At 38.9% G+C, this 26,417-nt stretch overlaps 1 protein-coding gene across 4 annotated transcripts in view; it reads right to left on the reverse strand.

Annotated features, from left to right (window-relative positions):
- Positions 1-7,360: 7,360 nt before the first annotated feature.
- The window catches only part of PPHLN1 (periphilin 1), a 170,856-nt gene continuing 151,799 nt past the window's right edge, over positions 7,361-26,417 (reverse strand). For all 4 annotated transcript variants that reach the window (XM_068969745.1, XM_068969744.1, XM_068969743.1 and 1 more), the window contains one exon: positions 7,361-9,750. In XM_068969745.1, the coding sequence (XP_068825846.1) occupies positions 9,556-9,750 (195 nt within the window). In that variant the 3' untranslated portion in view covers positions 7,361-9,555. The remainder of the gene's footprint in view (positions 9,751-26,417) is intronic.

Below are 26,417 nucleotides of genomic sequence, written 5' to 3' on the forward strand. Positions count from 1 at the left end.
TAAAATCTAGCCCCAAGATAAGTGTCAAATACTAAAACACTGCCTCTGTTCTCAACATGGGTGAAGCAGAACCGCAGTGATTGCGTTTTCCCTCACTTCAGACCAAACTGGAGCACACACAGCCCGTGGAGGGATGCCGACAAGTCGATGGGAACTGCTTTCAGTGCTCAGCAAGAGAGAATGCCTCACCTTGTGTATGTGCTTGACACTCAGCTCTCCAGTTCCTGAGTTAAATAAGTATCCGAAGTGCAAGGAGAGATTTGCTGTCTGGTGGTGCTAGTGGTAAGGGATCCACCTGCCAGTGCAGGAGATGTGGGTTCGATCCCTGGGTCAGGAAGATCCCCTGGAGGGGGAAATGGCTACCCACTCTAGTATTCTTGCCTGGAGAATTCCATGGACCGAGGAACTTGGTGGGCCCCAGTCCATAGGGTCTTAAAGAGTTGTGCACAACTGAGCAGAGCACTCACTTTATATACAAAGCATAAGCCACTGTAAGACAGAAGTAAAACTGGAATGAGCACCAAAGACTGCTAGGTGTCCATGTGTGGCGTGTGGCCCTGCCCTCTGTGGCCCTTGGGTGACGGGCCAGGCAAGTAAGAACAGGCGTGGAGGTGCTGCGGGAGTGCCGAGGGTCCAGTGCGCGGGACTGTCGACATGGTGTAGGCAGGCTTCGGCTGACCGCCGCTCCCTCCTGTGGCACACTCGACTGCTGCCGCGGACAAGAGGGGCAGTGCTAGAATGTCAGTCTTTCTAAAAGCAACCAGGAACTTGAACTTTGGTAAAACGTCTCCCACCTTCTCAATGCTAGCAACTAATGCAAACATTTCTGAAGCCCTCTGAACAAAATGAACCTGCCATCAGCGCATGGGTTATAAATGTAAGCCCTTGAAGTCATCCCTTAGAGCTGTCTAGAGGAGGCACAACTAATTACTATTTACAGAAGGATGTGACTTTTTTTTTTATGTTCAAGGAAGAAAAATTACTGGGATTTAAAAAAAAATTCCACTAAAAGCCTTATTATCAAATTTAATGTTAGCAACACAATTATTAAAAAGGCCTTTTTAATTTCTCAAATGAGAAAATTGCCTAGTTAGATTCTCTAGCTGTGCTTTGGAACTTTCTAACAAGGCATGCTCCTGAACAGTCACATGGGTTTTCTGCTCGCTCTCAAAGCACACGAGGAAGGCTTCCAGGCTCACTGGAGAAATAAGCAGGAGCAATTGAATTTTGCATCTCTGAGCTCTGGCATCTCTATGCCAAAATCATAGCAGTGACTTTACTAGGGGAAGAAAGGTGAAGGGTGGCTTTCACAGCTTACAAAGGAAGTGTAGAGGAAAGGTAAGACATGGGGTATGTGTATAGAGACTTGCTTGCCAGATGACAGCCAGTCGTCTTGTTTGAACAGACCAAGCTAGCTGGTCAGATTCCCATTTGAGAGATCAATTTTAACCTCAACTCTTCTTTTTACAAAAGAAATTTCACATCCCCGCTGCCGTATGTGCACAGGTGCTGTTAGGGCAACTTGAGAAGGAACTTGCAAAGCATTCTCCAGAAGCCCTTGATTGCAGACAACATAAACAGTACCAAGAAGAACATGAAACTGGTTCTCCTAAGTGCTAATACTTGGTATAGCATTTTTAGGTCAACAAACTAAAAGCAACTGATGTTGGAAAAAGTGATTACTAGTCTAATATAAACCTGCCACGAAGTTGATGGAGAGATGCAAAGCACACTGGACTCTAGAATTCAGGGGATGTGGGTTAGGAGACTCCCCTCTCTCATTATCTCAGGCGGGTTGAGTGCTGTGGCCGAGTTTCCATTTCTGTAAAATGAGTGCTCAACCATTCCAAAGGCTTCCTTTCAGCTTTGGTATTCTGTGAAGACCAAATTGAATTTATTGGGTCAGCCAGCAGACAAGTCACGCCACTCAGCATAAAGTGTCATTTCCCTTTTCTGACTCTTCATTTACCAACATACTTGGCAAAGACTGCTGAAAGGATGATCCTTCCAGAGACCATGGCTCATGGGAGTTGGTAGCTTTAAAGACGGATGGTGCTTTTCTAGGTTTTAATGCTTGGGACTCTGAGTGGGCATGAAGTTTGGCAGTGGTTGTCTCCCTCTAGGTGCATATGTTTCAAGTTGGCTTTTTCCTTTAAGTAGGTAATCTGGAAATGGCATAGAGAAATGGAAAACAAGACATTTTCCTCCTTCGCGCTGTATTTTTCTCCCAATTACCAAGATAAAAGATTTTTTTTTTCCTACAATGCAGTCAGTAGCAGTATGGAATCTCTGAACATGTTGTAAGCAAAGCTGAAAAAGTGTTACCTATGTTTAATTAATGTTGGCTCCCAGTATAGGAGAGTTGAAGTACCAGGTTTATTCCACTTAAATGGCTCTTCTCAAATCACTGTGGGTCCAGGTACCAGACCAAAGAGCTGAACTCCAGGCTATGTGGTACCTGTGGGGGCTGTAACCCTACCTGCCCCTTAACAACCATGTCTTATGAACCTGTAAGAGGTTTTCTAAATTAACTCCAAAGCAGAAGTCATAGAAACCAACACAGACGGTAGTAGTGACTGAGTATAGGTGAAAATCTACTGAGCAAGGATTTTAATTTTATCAAAAGTTTTTTTGAAGTTATTTTTATATATTGCCCATCACAAACATATTACACTGTAGTGTACCTGCTAACAGCTAGTGTGTCCTGGAGTCAGCACTGGAACCTACTTCTGAATGACCACTAAACTTCCACTTCTTTCAAGAACACTAAGTTTAAAGTTGAAAGATATGGGTAAAACACTGACTCTGTCCCTTCCAGCCATATGACCTTAGGCAAGCCCTTAATTGTAAAGTGAGAAAAAAATACTCATTGGCTTACAACATGTGAAAGTGTTTGTGAATCTAAAAACACTAGAATGGTCCTTCTAATGTGGTTCAGATAGTGAAATAAATGAAAAACATAGTGCTTCTCTGAATCCTATATTTAATATATTAAACTGGAATGTACTTTAAGCCACATCTGATGTTACACTTGATTCTACTCTACAGAAGTAACGGAATACAAAGTTTTTAAAATGTGAAGTTCCTACAAGGTGGGGGCCAATTCCATGCCCCTACCCACACTTGCAGGGCGTCACCCCTTCACTCAACATTCGCACCTGAGGATGGGGGCAGGCCCTGTAGGCTTTGCAGAGGTCAAGCTGCCTCAGGGAATGAGATGTTGGCCCCTGGGGTGGACCAGGTTGCTCCTGTGTTGGAAAGGAAAGGTGACTCTCACACATGACCCCCCTCTCTCAGTTGAGGAAGCTCTGCAGTGTTGCGAGCCACACCCATCCCCAACCTCTGTGGTGGTGGAAGGCCACCCTGGATGAGCCCACATCACAGCTAAGGTTCTGTCATGGCCAGTCCAGTAAAGGAAAGGGAAATTGAACACTTGACCACAAAACATCCCTTGGCCTGCTGAGCTGTGGTTCTGCTGGACTGTCACCTCGCTCCTCCCCACCCCAGCCCTCCACACTCTATCACACATACAAACGTTCCCACATAGCCCCAGCCTCTGGGGCTGACCCCGGTCTGGCCTCAGCAGCCTCGGGCAAGCAGAGGGTGTGATCATGCCAGGCGCTGGCGCCGGGTCTGCTTGAGGGCACTGAAGCCATTTGGCCAGTGTGTCTTCCTGAGAGCTTGGTCATGAAGGGTGGCCTCTTCCCACCACACGGATGCAGGGACAGCACACTATTTCTGGCTGCTGGACCCTCACCCTCTCAGCGAACCCTCACTGCCCTCAGGGACAACAGCAGGGATTCAGCCAGAAAGCCTGAGAGGAGGCACCAGCAGGAGCCCCAGGAACAGAGCCCTGGGCCAGGAGCAGGCTTCCCAGAGAGTGAGGTCCTGAAGGTCACGTGCCAGCTGGCCAGGATCGCTCTGTGCTTTCTTCCTCCCCGTCTCACACCTGTTCTAACCAGAAAAAAATGACCATACAGGAGCAGCCTAGGCAGTGGAGAAAGACCTCAGGTGTCCTCTTTTAGCAAGTGTCTATAAGCGTGGTTATTTTCTATTTTGTGCTGTGTTAAGTCACTCAGTCATGTCTAACTCTTCACGACCCTATGGAGTATAGCCCGCCAGGCTCCTCTGTCCATGGAATTCTCCAGGGAGGAATACTGTAGTGGCCATGATCTCCTCCAGGGGATCTTCCTGACCCAGGGATTGAACCCAGGTCTCCCACATTGTAGGTACATTCTTTACTAGCTGAGCTACCAGGGCAGGCCACTGTATTACTGTATGGTTCAGTTCAGTTCAGTCGCTCAGTCATGTCCGACTCTTTACGACCCCATGAATCGCAGCACGCTAGGCCTCCCTGTCCATCACCAACTCCCGGAGTTCACTCAGACTCACATCCATTGAGTCAGTGATGCCATCCAGCCATCTCATCCTCTGTCGTCCCCTTCTCCTCCTGCCCCCCAGTCTCTCCATCAGAGTCTTTTCCCATGAGTCACCTCTTCGCATGAGGTGGCCAAAGTACTGGAGTTTCTTTAGCATCATTCCTTCCAAAGAAATCCCAGGGCTGATCTCCTTCAGAATGGACTGGTTGGATCTCCTTGCAGTCCAAGAGACTCTCAAGAGTCTTCTCCAACACCACAGTTCAAAAGCATCAATTCTTCAGCGTTCAGCCTTCTTCACAGTCCAGCTCTCACATCCATATGTGACCACTGGAAAAACCATAGCCTTGACTAAACGGACCTTTGTTGGCAAAGTAATGTCTCTGCTTTTGAATATGCTATCTAGGTTGGTCATAACTTTCCTTCCAAGGAGTAAGCGTCTTTTAATTTCATGACTGCAATCACCATCTGCCGTGATTTTGGAGCCCAAAAAGATGAAGTCTGCCACTGTTTCCACTGTTTCCCCATCTATTTGCCATGAAGTGATGGGACCACATGCCATGATCTTACTTTTCTGAATGTTGAGCTTTAAGCCAACTTTTTCACTCTCCTCTTTCACTTTCATCAAGAGGCTTTTTAGTTTCCTCTTCACTTTCTGCCATAAGGGTGGTATCATCTGCACATCTGAGGTTATTGATATTTCTCCTGGCAATCTTGATTCCAGCTTGTGCTTCTTCCAGCCCAGCGTTTCTCATGATGTATTCTGCATAGAAGTTGAATAAGCAGGGTGACAATATACAGCCTTGACGCACTCCTTTTCCTATTTGGAACCAGTTTGTTGTTCCATGTCCAGTTCTAACTGTTGCCTCCTGACCTGCATATAGGTTTCTCAATGATAATGGATGGAAACTAAAGTTTTGGTGGTGAGCACACTGTAGAGTACACAGAAGTAGGGATAGAAGTTTGCACACATGAAACATATATTATACATCAGTTATCTCTAAAAAGATAATTTAAAAAACATCCCCCTCAAAAGTTAAAACTTCAGTGACAATGGTCTAACATTAGAACACCATTCATCTATGGGGACAGAGCTCAAAAAACAACATGCTATAAAAAGCAGGATGTCCCTACTACTATACAAATCTGCATACAGCCTTAGCAATATGTCACCAAGTGACATTTTAAATACAACTTGAAGTAAACTCAGTCCCCATTACTCTACGATTAATTAATTATTACTGTAGGATGGAAACGCAGAACCGGTACAGCCTACTGAAGGCGAACTTCAGCAAAGCTACCCTCAAATATCATTTCTATTAGTTTGAGGAAAAGGTGACTGCTAACCCAAAACCAATAATGTGGCTTAAACAATAGACATTAACTCCTTTTTTACATGACAGTCCAGTACGCCATGTGGTCACCCAGGGATCCAGGCATCTCCTGTCTTATGGCTCTGCAACAAATTAAGGCTGGGCTGCTATTCCTGTTACTTTAGGGAGGGGATAAGAGAGAACATGGAGTTACATCCACTGTCCTAACAGTCCCAGCCCAGGAGAGAAGTCACTTGATTACACCTGTGACAAGAGGGACACAGAAAACATAGTCCTAATTAGGCAGTCATCTGACTCAATTTCAATTCCAACTGTACATTAGTTATCAGCCACTCCTGCCCCACCCTTTTTCTCTCTCTCTGAATTGGGTGACATCAGTGCTCTTGAGAGAACTGGCAGGAAGGAAATGCTAACCCCAAACCTTAGTCTGACAAGGAGTGTGGCCATTGCTCACTGGAGTTGCAGATGCCAGCCTGAGCAGGGTGACAGATGTAATGCCACGTGGGTGGCTGACTGCATACTGCCCACCATGAATACTTCAGGAATGACGAGATCACCGTCTTCAAAGTTGTTGCCAAAAAACTGTCAGAGCTTTCCTTTGACTTTAGGATCCCTTTAGAAGGTGTGAAGTGAAGCTGAAACTACACAGAATATTTAGGCAGTATAGCATGAGTCCTTTCTTCAGGGGATCTGGTCTGCCCTTGTGGCGATGAGGTTATGGGTCTATAAACTGGCTCAGGGCTGGCAAGCGGCAGAGGGGCTATGAGAAATCAATGGTTATGGCAAGAATAAATATGGATACAAAGGTAACTATTTAAAAATCTTAAGTAGGAGAAAAAGGATTCAAAGCCCTTCATATTCCTGCTCTCAATCTACCATTTCTTACATTCATCCCCTATTGTCTTCCCCCACCTGAACTTCCAATACTTTCCCTTCTCTCCCTGAATAAGACCCAGAGATCAAATGTCACTTCCTTTGTGAAGCACAGAAAATAGGAGGACCTACAACTTTCCAAGCTATGCTGGGAACCAGGGTCACAAAGACAACACGTTTCCTGTACTCCAGAGATTACTATAAAGCTGTAGGATTTTAATCCTGTACTTCTCTGAAACTCAGATTCATAATTACACAATTATTGAGTACTACTGTATGCTCAATGGGGTTCCCAGGTGGCACAGTGGTGAAGAACCCACTTGCCAATGCAGGATATGGAAGAGACACAGATATGATCCCTATGAAAATCCTATGGGCAGAGGAGCCTGATTGATGGGTTACAGTCCTTAGGGCTGCACAGAGTCAGACATGATTGAAGCGACTTAGCACACAGGCACGTGACTCAGTGCTCAATCTTACCTCGTTTAACTGCTTTCTCAGACACGGAGATTCCCCAAGTCACCAAAGTTAATATTATAGTTCCTCAACCCTCAAACATCCTCAATCCTGCTGCTGAGTAGGTGAACTGAACACTCAGAAGCAATCTTGCAGTAGAGAGCAATAAAAATCTACATTTAAGCAAAACACTTTAAGCCAGTTTTTTTGTTTTGTAAAAAAAGAAACGATCTAATTATTTAAAACTGGTTGCTTTATTTTGCACTTTTAAAGTTCACAAAAATTTCACAATATCTGCTTTCTCGCTGTTGATCATCAAGGCTTTATGGTAAGACAAAACTTTATCACATCAATTGGGCATATTCAAAAACAATGGATAATTTACAAACAAATTTCTTTAATCAAGAACATTTTGCAACATACATACCCTGGCATGTATCTGAATTCATCTATCCTAAAATAAAACTTTAAAAAGCTTTAAAAATAAAACAAACAGATTTAACACTGACAAGCCCACGTGAATAATGCTGATGGCAAGTTATAAACAGCTTGAAATGTTGAATGTAATTTGGGGAAAGGGGGAAAGAAACTATCCACTGAACCTATATTTAAACAGATCTGTGAGTACAATTTCACTAGTTTAATGAATTTCAACAAAGTAAACAACTCCTTTGTCTCAAGGTAGTTGAGTCTCAAGTTTTATTTTTAAACTTGTGACATCTTGACTTGAGGAAATGAATCCTGGAATTAGAATATTTAAGAAGAAAAAATGGGCATTAGAAACAAATCAGTACTTTCTTAGTCTTTCAAATGTGGATAACAGATAAAACCACTTTTCACATTAGGGAAGAATACCAAAGATGATACACAGGGTTTAGTTTTGGCTTATGTACAATATCTAAATTCAAGGTGATCTCATATAGGAAACTTAATAACTTGTTGCCTTCAATTAGTTTTTTAATTTGTGAAATGGCATAATGCATATTTTGAGGCACACATTACAGGATCCACTAAAATTATTTATACTGCTATTTCTACTTTTAATAGAATTTTTATCTACTCTGGTATAGCTCTTTAGATATAGTCAATAGAGGCCACTAAAAATAATGCCAAAATTCAACTGAGAAGAGAGTGGAATGGAAAAAGAATGGAAGGATAATGAAATTGGGTAGTAATAACAAATATTTTTTAAAGTTTCCAAACACATGCCACAAAATTACATATTTTGGCTAAATGCCACCAGGCAGCTGGAAGTGATCAGGAAATGAGCGGAATACACTAATTGTCCCAGTTAGATTAACTAACACGTGATTTGGATGGCTCGCTCATGAAGGATTGTTTACACAGGCTGCTTGGTGAAGGGTAGATGTGCTAGGCTTACTGCCTGCTCTTTGTTTCGTTCAAAAACACTTGTAGAGGGCTGCTGCTGCTGCTGCTGCTAAGTCGCTTCAGTCGTCTCCGACTCTGTGCGACCCCATAGACGGCAGCCCACCAGGCTTCCCCATCCCTGGGATTCTCCAGGCAAGAACACTGGAGTGGGGTGCCTTTATGAACCCCTAAAAGGGACAGCAGAACCAGAGTTTGTTGGATTACAAACAGAGATTAACAAAGGCATAATGTGTTTTATTATGGATATGTTACCAATCGCATTCTTTCTTGAGACAGGGACTATGGGCCTACAGATAAAATGAACTCCACTACTTCCCCATATTCTAAATTTTTCGCTTTCGGTTAGAAATTTTTAAAGAAATCTCAATTTTTAAATAGGCCTCATCTTTCATCTCCAATTTTCCCTTCTGTTAGTCTCCTATGTGATAATTTAAGACTCACACATCAGTGAGACTAGTCAGGCATTTCAGGATTATTTTAACAGAAGACATTGAGTTCATTTACTTGGAAAACAGGATTTTATTATGAGGTGTCTTTTAGAGGTTTAAATGCTCTATTTTATCACAATGAGAATTATTCTTAAAGCAAATATTCCCTAAGATACCAAAGTATTCAGTTTATTTGAATATACTTAAACATATTGAAAGTTACAAAGCCTAAGGTAAGCAAGCAACAAGTCAATAAAACACAACTCAGAACTGTAACATTTTCACATGGTATCACTGACTATGAAATGCAAAAAGTCTACAAATGTTTAAGTGGAATGTACTCTAACCTATAAATTACACTAGTGTGACCAAATAAATGATCACGTAACAATGGAAGACTATAGGACATGTCCTGTAAGTACAGAAATCTTGGACTGCATTTTCAAGAAACCTTGAAAAATCAATTTACCCATTGTTTTAGGATAGGGGGAAAAAAAAGATAAGTATGGATTAGAAGGCTCTACATGTAGATAAAAAAATTCTAATTAAAATATCAGACTATTTTAGATGTTTATTTGATATTGGAAATATGGTCAACTATCATAAAGTATTTCTCTTCACAAAAATTCCATATATTAAGGATTTACACAATCCAGGGGGAAAAAATCTAGAAATTTTTTTTTTGCCTGAGAAAGCAATCTAAAACGGCTCTCCAAAATCTTGACTAGAGGTGTCATACTCTGCAATAAAATGCTTGAGTTCTTCAACACACCGCTCACCGATTTCATGTAAATTCTGTCTCAATGCAAACTGTATAGACTTTTCTAGCGAAGGATCTTTTTCAATCAGCATTTTCACAACCATTCCAAAAGTTTCACAGTCTTGTCGGTAAACCTAGAAAGATAAATACACTGTGGTTACTAAGAATAATTAGCCAAACACTGAGCTGATTCAGTCGACAAAATTATGATACTGAAGCCTAACAGGGAGACACAAAACCTCTCTTGCTCTGAGTAAACACTACTGCCAAAGGCCATTTAAACCACTGTCTCTCAGATTTGCTGGCAAGTTGGATGAGTAGAGAAGCGCTGATAGACCACATCACTGACTACAGAAGTTAGGCACAGCATTCGTCAAGCATGATGCAGCCTACAAATAGGATATGAGACGAGAAGTGAGAAGAATTGAGAGCAAATGCCAGCTAGGTAAGACATGCTGATAGCTTTATTCATTTACTTGTTTGGAAGAAATAAGATTACAAAGCCCCTAACTTCTGATTATTTTTTTGAATCATGACTGGATGATAGATTCAAAATTCTGTTTAGTATACAACAAACAACTATAAGAAGGCTGAAAGTATTTATCTGAAAAAAGCTTTTCAAGTTATAAATATTTGACCATAATTAAAATCACCAAGGCAGAGTTCAGATCAAAACAGTATGTTATACACACACGTTCATGCATACACATGTGTACACAAAGATGTATATATAGTATATGCACATATACATGTCTATACTTTCTACTTTAATGTATATATTTTAATATTTTATTTCAATATGTATGTATAATTTTTACCAATGGCAATCAAATATTATTTCCTGTCTAAAAACTGCTAAATTTTCTCCACACTAAATGTTACTTCCTTAGTTTGCAGTCACAAAATGCATTTTAGATTTCTATGCTATTTTTCATACTCTGTAAATTCATATATTTAAAGAAAAATTAGTTAAGTCTCCATGAAAATTATATACAAATTATCTGATTTAAAAGTACTGTTTTAAGTTTCCCAAATTTAACAAAAACAATCTATATGTTCATGCTCTCAAAAAGAATTTTATTCACTTTTTAAAACCTTAGAAGTGATTTGAGACATTGCTTCATTCATGACAGTTCTCATTCCTCAAATGATCACTGCTAGTCATGGTGACTGCTGCTGTATTTTTAAATGTCTGCAATATTTTTTTATCCCTTAAAATAGCTATTTAAAGAAGAATATTTGTTTTTGACTCTCAGTACTAGGTGGCAAAATTATACTAAATTCATTTCCGTGCTCTTGAAAATAATTCAGAAGCCCCAAAGAATAAGTTCTTCAAATGACCCAGAAATTAAAATATATAAAATCCTCAGTTTGCCTTCTCCGTCTCAACACTAAAACACACATGCATTTTTTCTGAATAGTGAACGAAATTTACCCCTAATAGGCATTAAATTTAATTCGACTATTTAAACCAAATGTTTATTCCAGTTTATCTCAAGGTTTACATGACCCAGAATTAATATTACTGACTACTCTAATAAACCAACTTAGGAAACAGTATACCATCCGCATAATATTACATAGGATGTCAAGGCAATGGAGCACAGTAACTGGTCTAACAAACACAGAGTATCTAACCTAAGTCAAGCCAATGCAGTCCCCATGGGGGAAGTCAGAACCATGATGTTTTTTACAGTCTTAGTGGAGGTAAATTCCTTACCAAACCAGTCAACCCACATAATAACAGCATTCTGACACCAACCATTGGCCTCAGCAGACCACTTTGTGGGTGGCCTAAATTTTATAGGCTTCTTTATAGCAGATGTACTAGATGAGGATAAGGTTACACTGTGAATTAACCTGCAAATTCTTTCATGTAAATCTGTTTTACCTATAACTGTAACTTCTTATTTAGCATATTTACAGAACATAAATGTAGTACAGATTTGCATATCAAAAGTAAAACCGTATTTAAAATGTGTTCATGCATTTATTTAAACTGCAAACTATTCTCACTCTGGAGACAATAAAAACATTTTTAAAGGCCGTGTTTTATTTTTTAATTGTAAGTCCTTTTTGAATTATTTATTGAAAAGACAAATTTTTGTACATTAGCTGACAAGAACAATCAGAACTTCCCAAAGCAATGTAATTCTGTACCACAGGGTAAACTTTCTAAAAAGACTGCTTAAAATGCACTGGTTGGGCATTAGACAGGAAATCATTAGTTTTTTGTTAAAGGAAGGACCTCACCCTCCAAAGTTTTATAAATAAAATTCACAACGGTCAGAAACATATTTCCGAAATCTGTTCCACAGTAAACTCAATCCCAAACAGGAAGGGTGTAGTTATCTGTGGAAGAGTTTGTCTGCTTATGGTCCCAAGCTGGAAATGTATTAATAATCTTCAGACTTGATATCTACAGGCCACACAGGAAGATTTTTTGTTGTTGCTTTTTCTCCTGATTGGACCTCATCAAAATGGAAACAGGTTAAAGTTTGGGTGGGGCTCACATACACTGCACAGAAATACAGTTAAATTTGCCAGCATAATGAAAATACTATCTAAATTTGGTTTCACATAGTATCTGACTATAGTTGTGTTAATAGCTGAAGGCTCATAAAGTGCTTCTAGGAATAAAAGGACATGATAAATTACCAAAATATTTTACTATTAATTATGCTGTCCAGTGACTGAAGCAAGACTATTTGGCATAACAGATTATGATATAAAACTCCTCTAAAATGTACAGTCCTTACCTCTGTTCCCACAAAAAGAGAATCCAAAACTTAAGGCAAAATGAGTTGTTAGAATTTTCATTTCAGACAACCATCTTTAGCATATATATTATAGTTCCGTGGAATCATAGCAATTACACAGCCATTAACCATAGGAAACTACTTGAATTTAGGTAAATTTGCATATACTTATCTTAACACTTAATTTATAATTTATTTTAATATTAGGAGGTAAATGAATAAACTGCAAAAGTCAGAGACACACACAGCCTTAAAAGACTGAGGCATCAAAAACAGTTCTTTTCTCTGTTGTTGATACCTCAAGATTCCACATAATTTCCTTGATCTGAATTCATCTGGTTTAAAGGGATGTGTCCTGTTTCAGGAGAGACATCCTAATGGTAAACGCAGTAAACACAGACAAGTAAAATACACCATAAAGGAGCTATTTAGATGTGGAAGGTGACAGGGAAGCCAGAAAGAGCACAGGAGTGGCTCCAAGAGCAGGTATATCGAGTTCAAATCCTGACTCTACTACCGTGGTGAACTGAAGAACATTCTCCAACCCCACAGCCAAGATGTTCACATCCAAATTCCTGGAACCATGGATATGTTACCTCACATGGTATAAGAGACCTTGAAGGTGTGTTTATATTAAGGATTTTGAGAAGGAGAGATTATCCTGGATTATCCAGGTAAATGTAATCACATACGTTCTTAAAAACAAAACACAGAAAAAGGGAGGAAATGTGATTACAGAAACAGAAGTTGAGTGATGACTTTTAAAGATAGTCGTAGGGTAGGAGGAGGGAGGTGCCTTACCAGCCAGAGTACAGGTAGCCTCCAGAAACTGGAAAAGGCCAAGAAAGAGATTCTCCCTTGGAGTGTCCACAGTAAGTTCAGCCCTTGAAGAAATCTTAATTTGGATCTGGTGAAACTTGTTTTGGACTTAACACATTCTTCTTAAGCTCACATGGAACATGCATCAAGACAGACCACATTTCAGGCCATAAAACATGCCTTAGCAAATTTAAAAGAAGTATGCTCTCGGTCCACAGTGGAATTAAGTTAAAATTCCAAAGAAAGATAGCTAGAAAAATCCCCAAATATTTGGAGATTAAACAACATATGTGAGTGCATGTTAAGATGCTTCAGCTGTGTCCAACTCTTTGCAATCCTATGGACTGTAGCCTGTCAGGCTCCCCTGTCCATGGGATTCTCCAGGCAAGAACACTGGAATGGGTTGCCATGCCCTCCTCCAGGGGATCTTCCCGACCCAGGGATTGAACTCGCATCTCTTCTATCTCTTGCCTTGGCAAGCAGGTTCTTTACCGCTAGTGCTACCTGGAAAGCTCCATTAAACAACATACTGCTATTGATAAATAACACCCAAATTAAAGAAGTTGTCTCAACAGATATTTTAAAATATGTTGAAAATATAACATCAAAATTTGTGAGATGCAGCAAAAACAGTGCTCAGAGAAAATTTACAGCATTAAATGAATGTTAGAAAAGAAGATATAGACTAAATAATGTAATAAGCTAGAACACTAGAAAAAGAAGAGCAAATTAAATGCAGAGTAAGTAGAAGAAAACAATAAAAATTATAGCAGACATCAATGAAATTAAGGAAAGAAAATTAGAAAATCAACAAAACCAAAAACTGGTTCTTTGAAAAGGTTAATAGAATTGATAAACTTCTAGCCAGGGTAACCAAGAAAAAAAGAGCAAAGAGACAAATTATTAATATCAAATTGAAATGGGGTCACCACTACTCACCTTTCAAGCATTTATAATAAGGGAATATTATAACTCTATGCCCACTAACTTGAAAAATCAGATGAAATGAACCAATTCCTTGAAAAATAGTCTAGCAAAACTCAAACAAGAAAAAACACATAATCTAAATAGGCTTTTACTATGAAAGAAATTCAATTAACAATTAACAACTTCCAAAATGGAAAGCACTAAGCCCAAGTGGTTTTTCTGATAAATTACCAAACATTAGCATACTCTACTACCAAAACCAAAGACATTACTAGGAAGAAAAGTTACAAACCTGTATCTTTCATAAACATAGATACCAAAAAATTCTCAAATCCAAAATACAATGAAAAGAATTACACATAACAACTGGGGCTTCCCTCATAGCTCAGTTGGTAAAGAATCGTCCTGCAAAGCAGTAGGCCCGGGTTCAATTCCTGGGTTGGGAAGATACCCTGAAGAAGGAAATGGCAACCCACTCCAGTATTCTTGCCTGGAGAATCCCCTAGGCAGAGGAGCCTGTCAGGATACAGTCCATGGGGTCACAGGAGTCAGACATGACTTAGCAATTAAACCACCACCACCACCATACATAACAACCAAGTGAGATTTACTCCAGTTATGCAAGGCTGTTTCAACATCTGAAAATCAATTCATGCAATCCATCTCATCAATATGCTGCTGCTGCTGCTGCTGCTAAGTCACTTCAGTCGTGTCCGACTCTGTGCAACCCCATAGGCGGGAGAATCCCAGGGACTCTCCAGGCAAGAACACTGGAGTGGGTTGCCATTTCCTTCAAAAATCACACAACAGATGCAGAAAAACATTTGAAAAAAATCCAACATTCATTCATAACAAAACTCTCTGTCCAACTAGGGATAAAGAACTTCTTTAACTTGATTAAAAAAAATATCTACAATAATCTTACTGCTAAATCATGGTAAGAAAATATATGTCCCTTCTCCCAAGACAGGAAATGAGGGTATCCCCTCTAAAAACTATTCAACACTGTGCCGAACACAGCTAACGCAATAAGACAAGAAAAGGTGTACCAATTAAGAATGGAGAAATAAAACTCCTTGTTTCCAGGTGACACTGCTGTGTAGAAAATCCCAAACTGACCAAAAAATTAGTGGAACTAATAAGTGATTAGAGCAAAATTGTAGGACATAAGGTTAATACACAAATGTCAATTGCTGTCCTATATACTAGAAATGAATGATTGTAATTTGAAATTAAAAACAACACAGCACTGAAAAAATTAGTATAAATCTAACAAAACAGATACATTATCTATATGAGAAAAACTATCAAGCACTAATGATATAAATCAAAGGAGATATAAATTTTAGCATACATCATTTTATTGCACTTTGCTTTATTGTGCTTTGCAGTGTTTGTTTGCAGTGTTTTTTTATAAACTGAATGTTTATGGCAACCTTGCACCAAGCAGGGCTACTGGTACCTCTTTCAAAGAGCATTTGCTAACTGTGTCACATTTTAGTAATTCATACAATATTTCAAGCCCTTCACCAACAAAAAGATTTAGGCTCACCAAAGGCTAGCATTTTTTTTTAGCAATAAAGTATTTTTAATAAGCCAGGCACACTGTTTTTTATAGACATACAGCCACTGCACACTTAACAGACTATAGTACAGTGTAAACATAACTTTTATATGCATTGGAAAACCAAAAAATTCATGTGACTTGCTTTATTATGATATCTGTTTTATTACAGTGGTTTGGAACTGAGCCTGCGATATCTCCTATGTAAATGTTTGTAAATGGAGATATAGTCTACATTCATGGATAAGAAAACTCACTATTGTTAAGACATCGGTTCTTCCCAACTTGATCTATAAATTCAACAGTCACTACACCAAAATCGCAACAAGTAATCTTGTGGATTATTGAAAAACTGCTTCTAAAGTTTATATGGAAAGGCAAAAGACCCAGAATGGTCAACACAGTATTAAAGAAAAAAACAAAGTCACAGAACTGACGCTCAACTTACTATAAAGCCACAGTAATCAAGACTGTACGGTATGATAAAGAACAAAGAGATCAGTTGTGCAGAATAAAGAGGCCAGAAATAGATTCATACAAATTGCAACTGATCTTTGATAAGGGAGAGGGCAATTCAAAAAGAAAGACTAGTCAACTAATGGTGCTGGAGGAACTGACCATTTTACGTGCAAATTCTAGACAGAGATTAACTCACAGTGGATTATAGACCTAAATGTAAAATACAGAACTATAATTCTTCTAGAAGATGAACAGAAGAAAAAAATCCGAGTGATAACACCAAAAGTATATTCCAAGAAAGAAAAAATGGATTTTATTAAAATTAAAAATATCTCTGGGATAGACAATGTTAAACGAACAAACAGACAAGTTAAACACTGGGAGAAAAATCACTGCAAAGCATATATCCGACAAAATACTAGTATCCAAAATATACCAAAAAATTATTAAAACTCAGTAATAAAAAAAAGCTCAATTTGCCCATTTTTAATGGGCAAAAAAGCCGAACCTCACCAAAGACATTTAGATAGCAAATAAGCAAATGAAAAGATGTTCAAACATCATATGTCATTAAGGGTACTGAAAATTAAAATAATGATGAAATGAGATACCACTACACACCTATTAGAATTGTTAAAAATCCCAAACAATGACAACCCCAATTTCTGGTGAGAATGCAGAGCAGTAGGAACTCTCAGTCATTGCTGGTGGGAATGCAAAATGATACAAGTTACTCTGACAGACTACTGAGAAGAATCACACAACTGGAAAACAAGCAAGGGAAAGTTACGCACCTTCTGTGCCACAGTTTCAGTACATACAGACCTGACTATGCTGTTGTAAGGACTGAGATAATAAAGAGTACTCGGTATAGTGCCTGCTCTACAGGAACCATTTAATGTATGTTAAAAATGGTGATGCTGATGATGGAAACAGAAAAAACATTCCAGCTCTGTCCAGAGAAGGGAGTATTAGAAAATGATATTATAACTTCTTTAATGATTAACACCCAATTATATTTCTAACATCGATGACCATATTTAAAATTATATCATTAATGCTTTTATTTTGGTTTTAGTTTTATCTCGAGTCATCCTTCACTTTCTACTGACATTAACTACATACACACTGAAAAAAAATCAATATGAAGACCACATTCACCATCTCAAGAACCAATTCTTTAAACATGAGGAGTTCGTGTTAGGAAAATACGGAGGAGGAAAATGAAACAGCATTTTGGAGAAATTCAATTGGCTTGGCATAGCTTAAAGCACGCTCACTCTCAAAGTAGGCCATGGAAAGCTTTCTTTTAAGGAGCTTAGATCTCAACCTGTAAACAATTAGCAAACAGATAAAAATCTACGAGCAGGAAAAAGTGAGAAGAAAGTGAAAGTCGCTCAGTCATATCCAACTCTTTGCGACCCCACGGACTATAAAGTCCATGAATTCTCCAGGCCAGAATACTGGAGTGGGTAGCCTTTCCCTTCTCCAGTGAATCTTCCCAACCCAGGAATGGAACCCAAGTCTCCCACATTGCAGGCGGATTCTTTACCAGCTGAGCCACAAGGGAAGCCCAAGAATACTGGAGTGGGTAGCCTATCCCTTCTCCAGTGGATCTTCCCAATCCAGGAATCAAACTGGGGTCTCCTGCATTGCAGGCGAAGTCTTTGTCAGCTGAACTATGAGGGAAGCTGGAAGTGGATCCTTTTGATACATCAGGGAAAGAATGGTTAGGAATCAATGCTATGGGGTTCCTGAGAACTGGAACTATGAATGTCACATGATGTGTTAAAGATGAGATTAGAGGCTTAATTCAGAGTAATTAAGAAGCAATATGGATATAATAATATAAAAACTCATGGTAGAAGGTTTTATTTCAACGGGGAGGGAACTGGGAATGGGAGATAAGGTCAGTACCTAATATGTAATTCAAGTGACGTTAAAGTGAAACTCACTTATTCGCCTACGACAACTCTTTGCGACCCCATGGACTCTATAGTCCATGGAATCCTCCAGGCCAGAATACTAGATTGGGTAGCCCTTCCCTTCTCCAGGGGATCTTCCTGACCCAGGAATAGAACCAGGATCTCCTGCATTGCAGGTGGATTCTTTACCAACTGAGCTATCAGGGAAGCCCAATACATAATCTGAGGCACCTGTCAAAAGGAAGTGGAGTACTGAGTCTAGCCCTTAGGAGAAGGAAACAGAGGAGGAAGAGAAATCTTATCTTCAGCACTAAAGCGAGCTGAGGCCACGGGAGTTCCTAGAAGAAAGGGTAAGTTCTTTCCTGCTCCAGTATCTGATAGAGTAAAGATATTCAGTAAATGCTGAATGAATAAAGTCAGTTCTGAGAGAATGTATAATGCAAGAATGAAAAGACAGTTCAGAGCAGACATCTAAAAACATCAACATCAGTCATAAAGTGACAATAAGGAAGACTATGAATCAGGAGAGAATGAAGGAAAAGATTTGTAAAATAAGGACAATCAACCAAATGTCAGAGAAAGATTAAAGAGGCTAACAGACAAAACATATTGATGGGATTTGGAAACGTGTAGAAGTGGTAACTGCAAGAGCAGTTTACTTGGATGCTAGAGATTATAGAGCTGTGCTGGCTCATACAGTAGCCTCTAGCCATATGTGACTATTTAAATTTTAATTAAGTTAAAAATTCAGTTCCTCAGTTGCATTTTAATGGCTTTCATATCAGATAGTGCAAATATAAAACATTCCCATCATCACAGAAAATTCTATTAAGGAGTGTTATTACAGAGGATTGGGAAGTGAAAAAAGGGTAAGGTGACAAGTGTTGACCTGGTAAACTAATTAGCATATATTTGCAACTATTTTATCATTAAGGTGGAAACAAAAGTTTACCACTTTTAAAGAAAAACTGTGAAATATAATTAGTACCTGTGAAATGTCACATATTTTTTATGAAATTCATATAAAAATGTAAATTAAAAAAATAAACTCCAACTGAGGCTTAATATACAGGGAAACATTCATAATGTCTAATCTGTTGGTGAGATTGGGAAAAAATGTTGACAGCATAATGATGTTAAATACTGGAGCAAATGTAAACCCTTTAATTTGGGTCTGTAGTAATGCACAAAGTGTCAAAACTATTGTAATCTGTTCCTTCTTGTGCTATATTAATAGAAAAAGATATCTTTAAACATCCTCCTCAATGCTGCACTGGCTCTTAAAAACTCAGCTCCAAAAAGAACACTGATGGTTGCCAAGAAATGCATTATGAACACATGGATTAGATCTCAACCACCTACATTCAATATGTGGGTACAATTATTACAGCCACATAAAAAAGTCAGTCCAAAATTAATGATAAAGTGGTTAAATGCTAAAAAAACCTCAGCAATTAATGTTTGTTAATTCTCATCCATACATACAGATCGACTTATAAATTTATAGGGTTCAATCAAAGAATAATACTTAAGTGATTTTTGTTTTACCCTTTCCAACTTATTGGTTCTTCCAATCAAAATATACTCAACAGACAAAAATAAACAAAACAATTCCAGAGTCTACATCTTTTACTGATACCAAATGCCAAAACCAGGTACCACTGAAAGTAAATATGGGAACTGGATAAATCTCAAATCAAATTTTTACTCAAATATTGAGTAAAAAAAAAGTTGCAAAGAAAATTAGAGATACCATTTATGTATGTTTTAAAAGTTTATTTAGTTTAGGAATATAAACAAATATACTAGAAATACATAACAATGAACTCTGAGAAAGGAGGGAGACAGCAGGGATTTGAGAGGGGCTGTATCTATATCTGTAATATTTTATTTTTTTAAAAAAATTGGAGGTGGGTCAGAAACATTAAACTCAAGTAAATGGCATACATGATGAAGTAAAGTGTACTGAGAGTCAAGTGTACTGAGTACACTTTATTGAGTCAAGTGTACTGAGATTTGCAATATACCTTGCCATGCATCAAAAAGTAAGATGAGTTAATGGATGGACAGAAGCATGGATAGAAATGTCAAAGCAAATAAAATACTAATTAGAGAATCTAGGTGATTGGTATATGGGTTTCCACTGTATAATTACTAATGTTTGAAAATTTTTTATAATAAAATACTGAAGGGAAAGAGAGATCTAAAGCAAAATAAGGCCTAATGATAGTATACGGATCTGATCATCTCAGCTTACAAATGAAGATGGATCTCTGTTTTGCTTGGCCCTTGGGTGATGAACTTTGCATCGTATCAATGTAGGTTGAGAATTACAGATATTAGTAAGTCTGTGAATTCAGATACAAATCTGAATGACAGATAGCTGTGCCTGTCAGACAACTAGAACTCATCTACTATGTGCAAGGCACTGATTTGGTCAGTAATATAGCAGACCCTGCTAAAGGAAATTAGATTCCAATAAAAAAACAAACAAACAGTAATATGTTTAAGATAACTATAAGGCAAGGCAAAATACAGGCACACCTCCGAGATACTGAGAGTTCAGTTTCAGACCATCATACTAAAACAAATAACACATGAATTTTCTGGCTTGCTTGTGCATATAAAAGTTACGTCAGATAACCTATAGACTAGGAGAAACTATTTGCAAACAATGTGACCAACAAGCGATTAATTTCCAAAATATACAAACAGTTCATACAACTCAATGAAAGTGAAAGTCACTCAGTCGTGTTTGACTCTTTGTAACCCCATGGAATTCTCCATGTAACAGTCCATGGAATTCTCCAGGCCACAATACTGGACTGGGTAGCCTTTCCCTTCTCAGGGGATCTTCACAACCCAGGGATCGAACTCAGGTCTCTCACACTGCAGGCGAATTCTTCCGAAGCTGAGCCACAGGGGAAACCCAAGAATACTGGAGTGGGCAGTCTTTTCCTTCTCCAGGGAATCTTCCCAATCCAGTGATCGAACCCAGGTCTCCTGCATTGCAGGCAGATTCTTTGCCAACTGAGCTCAATATCAAAACTCAAAAAAGCCCAATTAAGAAATGGACAGAAGACCTACATACACATTTCTCCAAAGAAAACATACAGATGGCCAACAGGCACACGAAAAGATGCTCAACATCGCTAATTATCAGCAAAATGCAAACTGAAACTACAACAAAGAATCAGCTCATAGAAGTGAGAATGGCCATCATCAAAAAGTACAAATAATAAACACTAAACAAAGTGCAGAGAAAAGGGAATCCTCTTACACTGCTGCTGGGAATGTAAACTGGTATAGCCACTGATGGAAAACAATGTGGCAGTTCCTTAAAAAACTAAAAACGAAGCCACCATACGATTCAGCAATCTCACTCTTGGCCATATACCTGGAAAAGATGAAAACTCTAAATCAAACAGATACATGCACTCCAATGTTCATCAGTTCAGTTCAGTTGCTCAGCTGTGTCTGATTCTTTGAGACCCCATGAACTGCAGCATGCCAGGCCTCTCTGTCCATCACCAACTCCCGGAGTTCACCCAAACTCACGTCCATCGAGTCGGGGATGCCATCCAGCTATCTCATCCTCTGTCGTCCCCTTCTCCTCCTGCCCCCAATCCCTCCCAGCATCAGAGTCTTTTCCAATGAGTCAACTCTTTGCATGAGGTGGCCAAAGTACTGGAGTTTCAGCTTCAGCATCATTCCTTCCAAAGAACACCGAGGACTGATCTCCTTCAGAATGGATTGGCTGGATCTCCTTGCAGTCCAAGGGACTCTCAAGAGTCTTCTCCAACACCACAGTTCAAAAGCATCAATTCTTTGGCGCTCAGCTTTCTTCACAGTCCAACTCTCACATCCATACATGACAACTGGAAAAACCACAGCCTTGACTAGACGGACATTTGATGGCAAAGTAATGTCTCTGCTTTTGAATGTGCTATCTAGGTTGCTCCTAACTTTCCTTCCAAGGAGTAAGCGTCTTTTAATTTCATGGCTGCAGTCACCATCTGCAGTGATTTTGGAGCCCAAAGAAATAAAGTCTGACACTGTTTCCACTGTTCCCCCATCCATTTCCCATGAAGTGATGGGACCAGATGCCATGATCTTCGTTTTCTGAATGTTGAGCTTTAAGCCAACTTTTTTGCTCTCCTCTTTCATTTTCATCAAGAGGCTTTTTAGTTCCTCTTCACTTTCTGCCATAAGGGCAGTATCATCTGCACATCTGAGGTTATTGATATTTCTCTAGCTTGTGCTTCTTCCAGTCCAGCGTTTCTCATGATGTACTCTGCATAGAAGTTAAATAAGTAGGGTGACAATATACAGCCCTGATGTACTCCTTTTCCTATTTGAAACTAGTCTGTTGTTCCATGTCCAGTTCTAACTGTTGCTTCCTGACCTGCATATAGGTTTCTCAAGAGGCAGGTCAGGCGGTCTGGTATTCCCATCTCTTTAAGAATTTTCCACAGTTTACTGTCATCCACACAGTCAAAGGCTTTGGCATAGTCAATAAAGCAGAAATAGATGTTTTTCTGGAACTCCTTCTTTTTTTCATGATCCAGAGGATGTTGGCAATTTGATCTCTGGTTCCTCTGCCTTTTCTAAATCCTGCTTGAACATCTGGAAGTCAAGGTTCACGTATTGCTGAAGCCTGGCTTGGAGAATTTTGAGCATGACTTTACTAGCATGTGAGATGAGTGCAATTGTGCAGTAGTTTGAGCATTCTTTGGCATTGCTTTTCTTTGGGATTGGAATGAAAACTGACCTTTTCCCGTCCTGTGGCCACTGCTGAGTTTTCCAAATTTGCTGGCATATTGACTGCAGCACTTTCACAGCATCATCTTTCAGGATTTGAAACAGCTCAACTGCAATCGCATCACCTCCACTAGCTTTGTTCACAGTGATGCTTTCTAAGGCCCACTTGACTTCACATTCTAGGGTGTCTGGCTCTAGGTGAGTGATCACACCATTGTGATTATCTTGGTTGTGAAGATCTTTTTTGTACAGTTCTTCTGTGTATTCTTGCCACCTCTTCTTAATATCTTCTGCTTCTGTTAGGTCCATACCATTTCTGTCCTTTATCGAGCCCATCTTTGCATGCAATGTTCCCTTGGTATCTCTAATTTTCTTGAAGAGATCTCTAGTCTTTCCCATTCTGTTGTTTTCCTCTATTTCTTTGCATCAATCGCTGAGGAAGGCTTTCTTTTCTCTCCTTGCTGTTCTTAGGAGCTTTGCATTCAGATGCTTATATCTTTCCTTTTCTCCTTTGCTTTTTGCTTCTCTTCTTTTCACAGCTATTTGTAAGGCCTCCCCAGACAGCCATTTTGCTTTCTTGCATTCCTTTTCCATGGGCATGGTCTTGATCCCTGTCACCTGTACAATGTCACGAACCTCAGTCCACAGTTCATCAGGCACTCTATCAGATCTAGTCCCTTAAATCTATTTCTCACTTGCACTGTATAATCATAAGGGATTTGATTTAGGTCATATCTGAATGGTCTTGTGGTTTTCCCTACTCTCTTCAATTTAAGTCTGAATTTGGCAATAAGGAGTTCATGATCTGAGCCACAGTCAGCTCACGGTCTTGTTGTTGCTGACTGTAAAGAGCTTCTCCATCTTTGACCACACAGAAGCATGCAGGCTGTGACAGATCATGCAGAAGCGTGGCCTAGAGGAGCTACCCCTCGCTCAAGGTCAGAGCCGGCAGCTGAGAGAAGCTCCCCCATGTCTGAGTTAAGGGGCAGCGGCCGAGAGGAGCTACCCCACATCCGAGGTCAGTGGCTGCGGCCGGGAGCAGCTACCCCACGCCTGAGGTCAGGGGCGGTGGCTGAGAGGAGCAACCCCATGTCCAAAGAGCAGCGGCTGCACAGGCACAGGAGGGCCGAGAGGAGCTACTCCACGTTCAAGGTCTGGAGGGTTGGCCCTGAGGAGATAACCCTTGTCCAAGGTAGGGAGCAGCGGCTGTGCTTTACTGGAGCAGCCGTGAAGAGATACCCCATGTCCAAGGTAAGAGAAACCCAAGTAGGAGGGTAGGTGTTGCGAGAGGGCCTCAGAGGGCAAACACACTGAAACCATAATCACAGAAAACTAGTCAATCTAATCACACGGACCACAGCCTTGTCTAACTCAATGAAACTAAGCCAATGTTCACAGCAGCACTATTTACAATAGACAAGACACAGAAGCAATGTCCATTCAACAGATGAATGGATAAAGAAGATGTGATAGATACCCACAATGGAATACTACTCAGCCATAAAAAACCATGAAATATTGCCATTTGCAGCAACATGGATGGACCTAGAGATTATCAATCATACTGAGAGAAGTAAATCAGACAAAGACAGATGTTATATTACTTACATGTGGCATGTAAGAAATAATACAAATGAAGTTACTTACAAAACAGAAAGAGACTTACAGACATAGAAAACAAACTTATGGCTTCCAAACATGAAGGAGAAGCTGGTGAGGGGTAGGTTATTAGGTTGAGGTTAACAGATACACACCACTATATATAAAAGAGAGAAACAATAAGGACTTACTCTATGGCATAGGAAACTACATTCAATCTTGTAATAATCGATAATGGAAAAGAACCTGAAAAAAATACATGTATATACCTGAATCACTTTGCTGTATATCTGTAATTGATTTAAAATACTATATTTAAAATCAATTATACTTCAGAAAAAGAGCTGGTTACACTGTACTATAGTCTATTAAGTGTGTAATAGCATTATGTCTAAAAAAATGTATATATTAATTTAGAAATGTTATTTCTAAAGAATGCTAACCCTCACCTGAGCTTTCAGTAAGTCATCTTTTTGCCAAAGTGACAGCAAAAATCACAAATCACCGAAACAAATTCAATAATAATAAAAAGTTTGAAATACTGTGAGAATTACTAAACTGTGGCACAGAGCTACAATGCGAGAAAATGTTCGGAAAATGGTGCCAGTGGGCTTGCTAGATGCAGGGTTGCCACAAATCTTTAATTCATAAAAAATGCAGTATCTGCAAAATCCAATAAAGCAAAGCACAATAAAAAGGTATGCCTTTATAGTAAATGCCAGAAGACAAACACAAAATGTTATTTATAACAATTCTAAAGACAAAATCATGAGTGAAGAAGGGGTGGATTAATGGCACTTAGAATGCTGGCTATGTCAGGAATTTTTTAAGACTGCAAACAAAAAAGCATAGTAAGGTTAAAGAAGACTGAATCTTGGAAGATGGGAAAGATTTGGAAAAGATGGCTAGTGGATAGGCTGGAATCAAATGAAGTTACATCTAAATAGATTGGACTTTTAATAGCTTATGACTGGCCAATGGTTTAGCTCCTCCTTGGACTTAAAATAACTTATACTGCTGATGTTTTTTTCTTAATCAACAGACAACAAACCAACCTCTGAAGACTGCTGACTAGAGAAAAATGATGTATTCATTACTAATGTCCCCTTCAAATCTGATTCAGTAGACCAGGAAAAGTCATTTGGTGCTCAATGTCAGTAACAGTTTGAGAAAAATTCTAAGAATCAAAACATTTTATAAAAAGGTTAAATCTAAAGAAAACTGGTCATAATGAAGATAAAAGGCAATTAAATAAAACAGGTTTAAAAATTTCAGTTGCTGAGAAAACGGTTAACAATAAGCATTTTGCAAAATGACCAATCTTAACTGGTAGCTTTTAATATTTTCATGTCTAAAAACAATAAAAATTCTTTAATAAAAGCAGGGAGAGATAGGTTCAATGCACACATTTTCCCAAGCTGATGTTTAAAACATTCATCACAATGAAACAGATCAGAGGTTAAAATGACAAGTCAGCTCCTTAAAAGATACTTTTCACTTATTATTTCCCTTGTATTTCCCTTAAGTGAAAAAAGAAAAATCAGGTTAAAGTGTAAAATTTCTCATGTACATACTGAGCTAATTATTTTTAACACATAGCTATTTGTTATAAAAAATTATTATACTGCTGAAAATTAAATGAAGCTAATGAGTATACAACCAAAAGAAAATCTAACATATAGTTTGTTAGTGTTACCCAAAGAAGATTTATTTTCATTAAGATTATTTCCAAATAAATCTTTTTAGAAATCAAGAGATTTTAAATTTTTCATGAGGTTAGTATAATTCTCAAATGATTTAACATTATCAATCAGAAAAGTATGAAGTCCTGCCCTACAAAAGGTCATATTTAGATTTGAATAAGTCTATAAAGAAAAATGAGCACCAAAGAATTCATGCTTTTGAACTGTGGTGTTGGAGAAGACTCTTGAGAGTCTCTTCGACTGCAAGGAGATCCAACCAGTCCAACCTAAAGGTGATCAAACCTG

The sequence above is a fragment of the Capricornis sumatraensis genome, chromosome 4 (genome assembly GCF_032405125.1).
Source record: "Capricornis sumatraensis isolate serow.1 chromosome 4, serow.2, whole genome shotgun sequence".
Taxonomy (NCBI): Eukaryota; Metazoa; Chordata; class Mammalia; order Artiodactyla; family Bovidae; genus Capricornis; species Capricornis sumatraensis.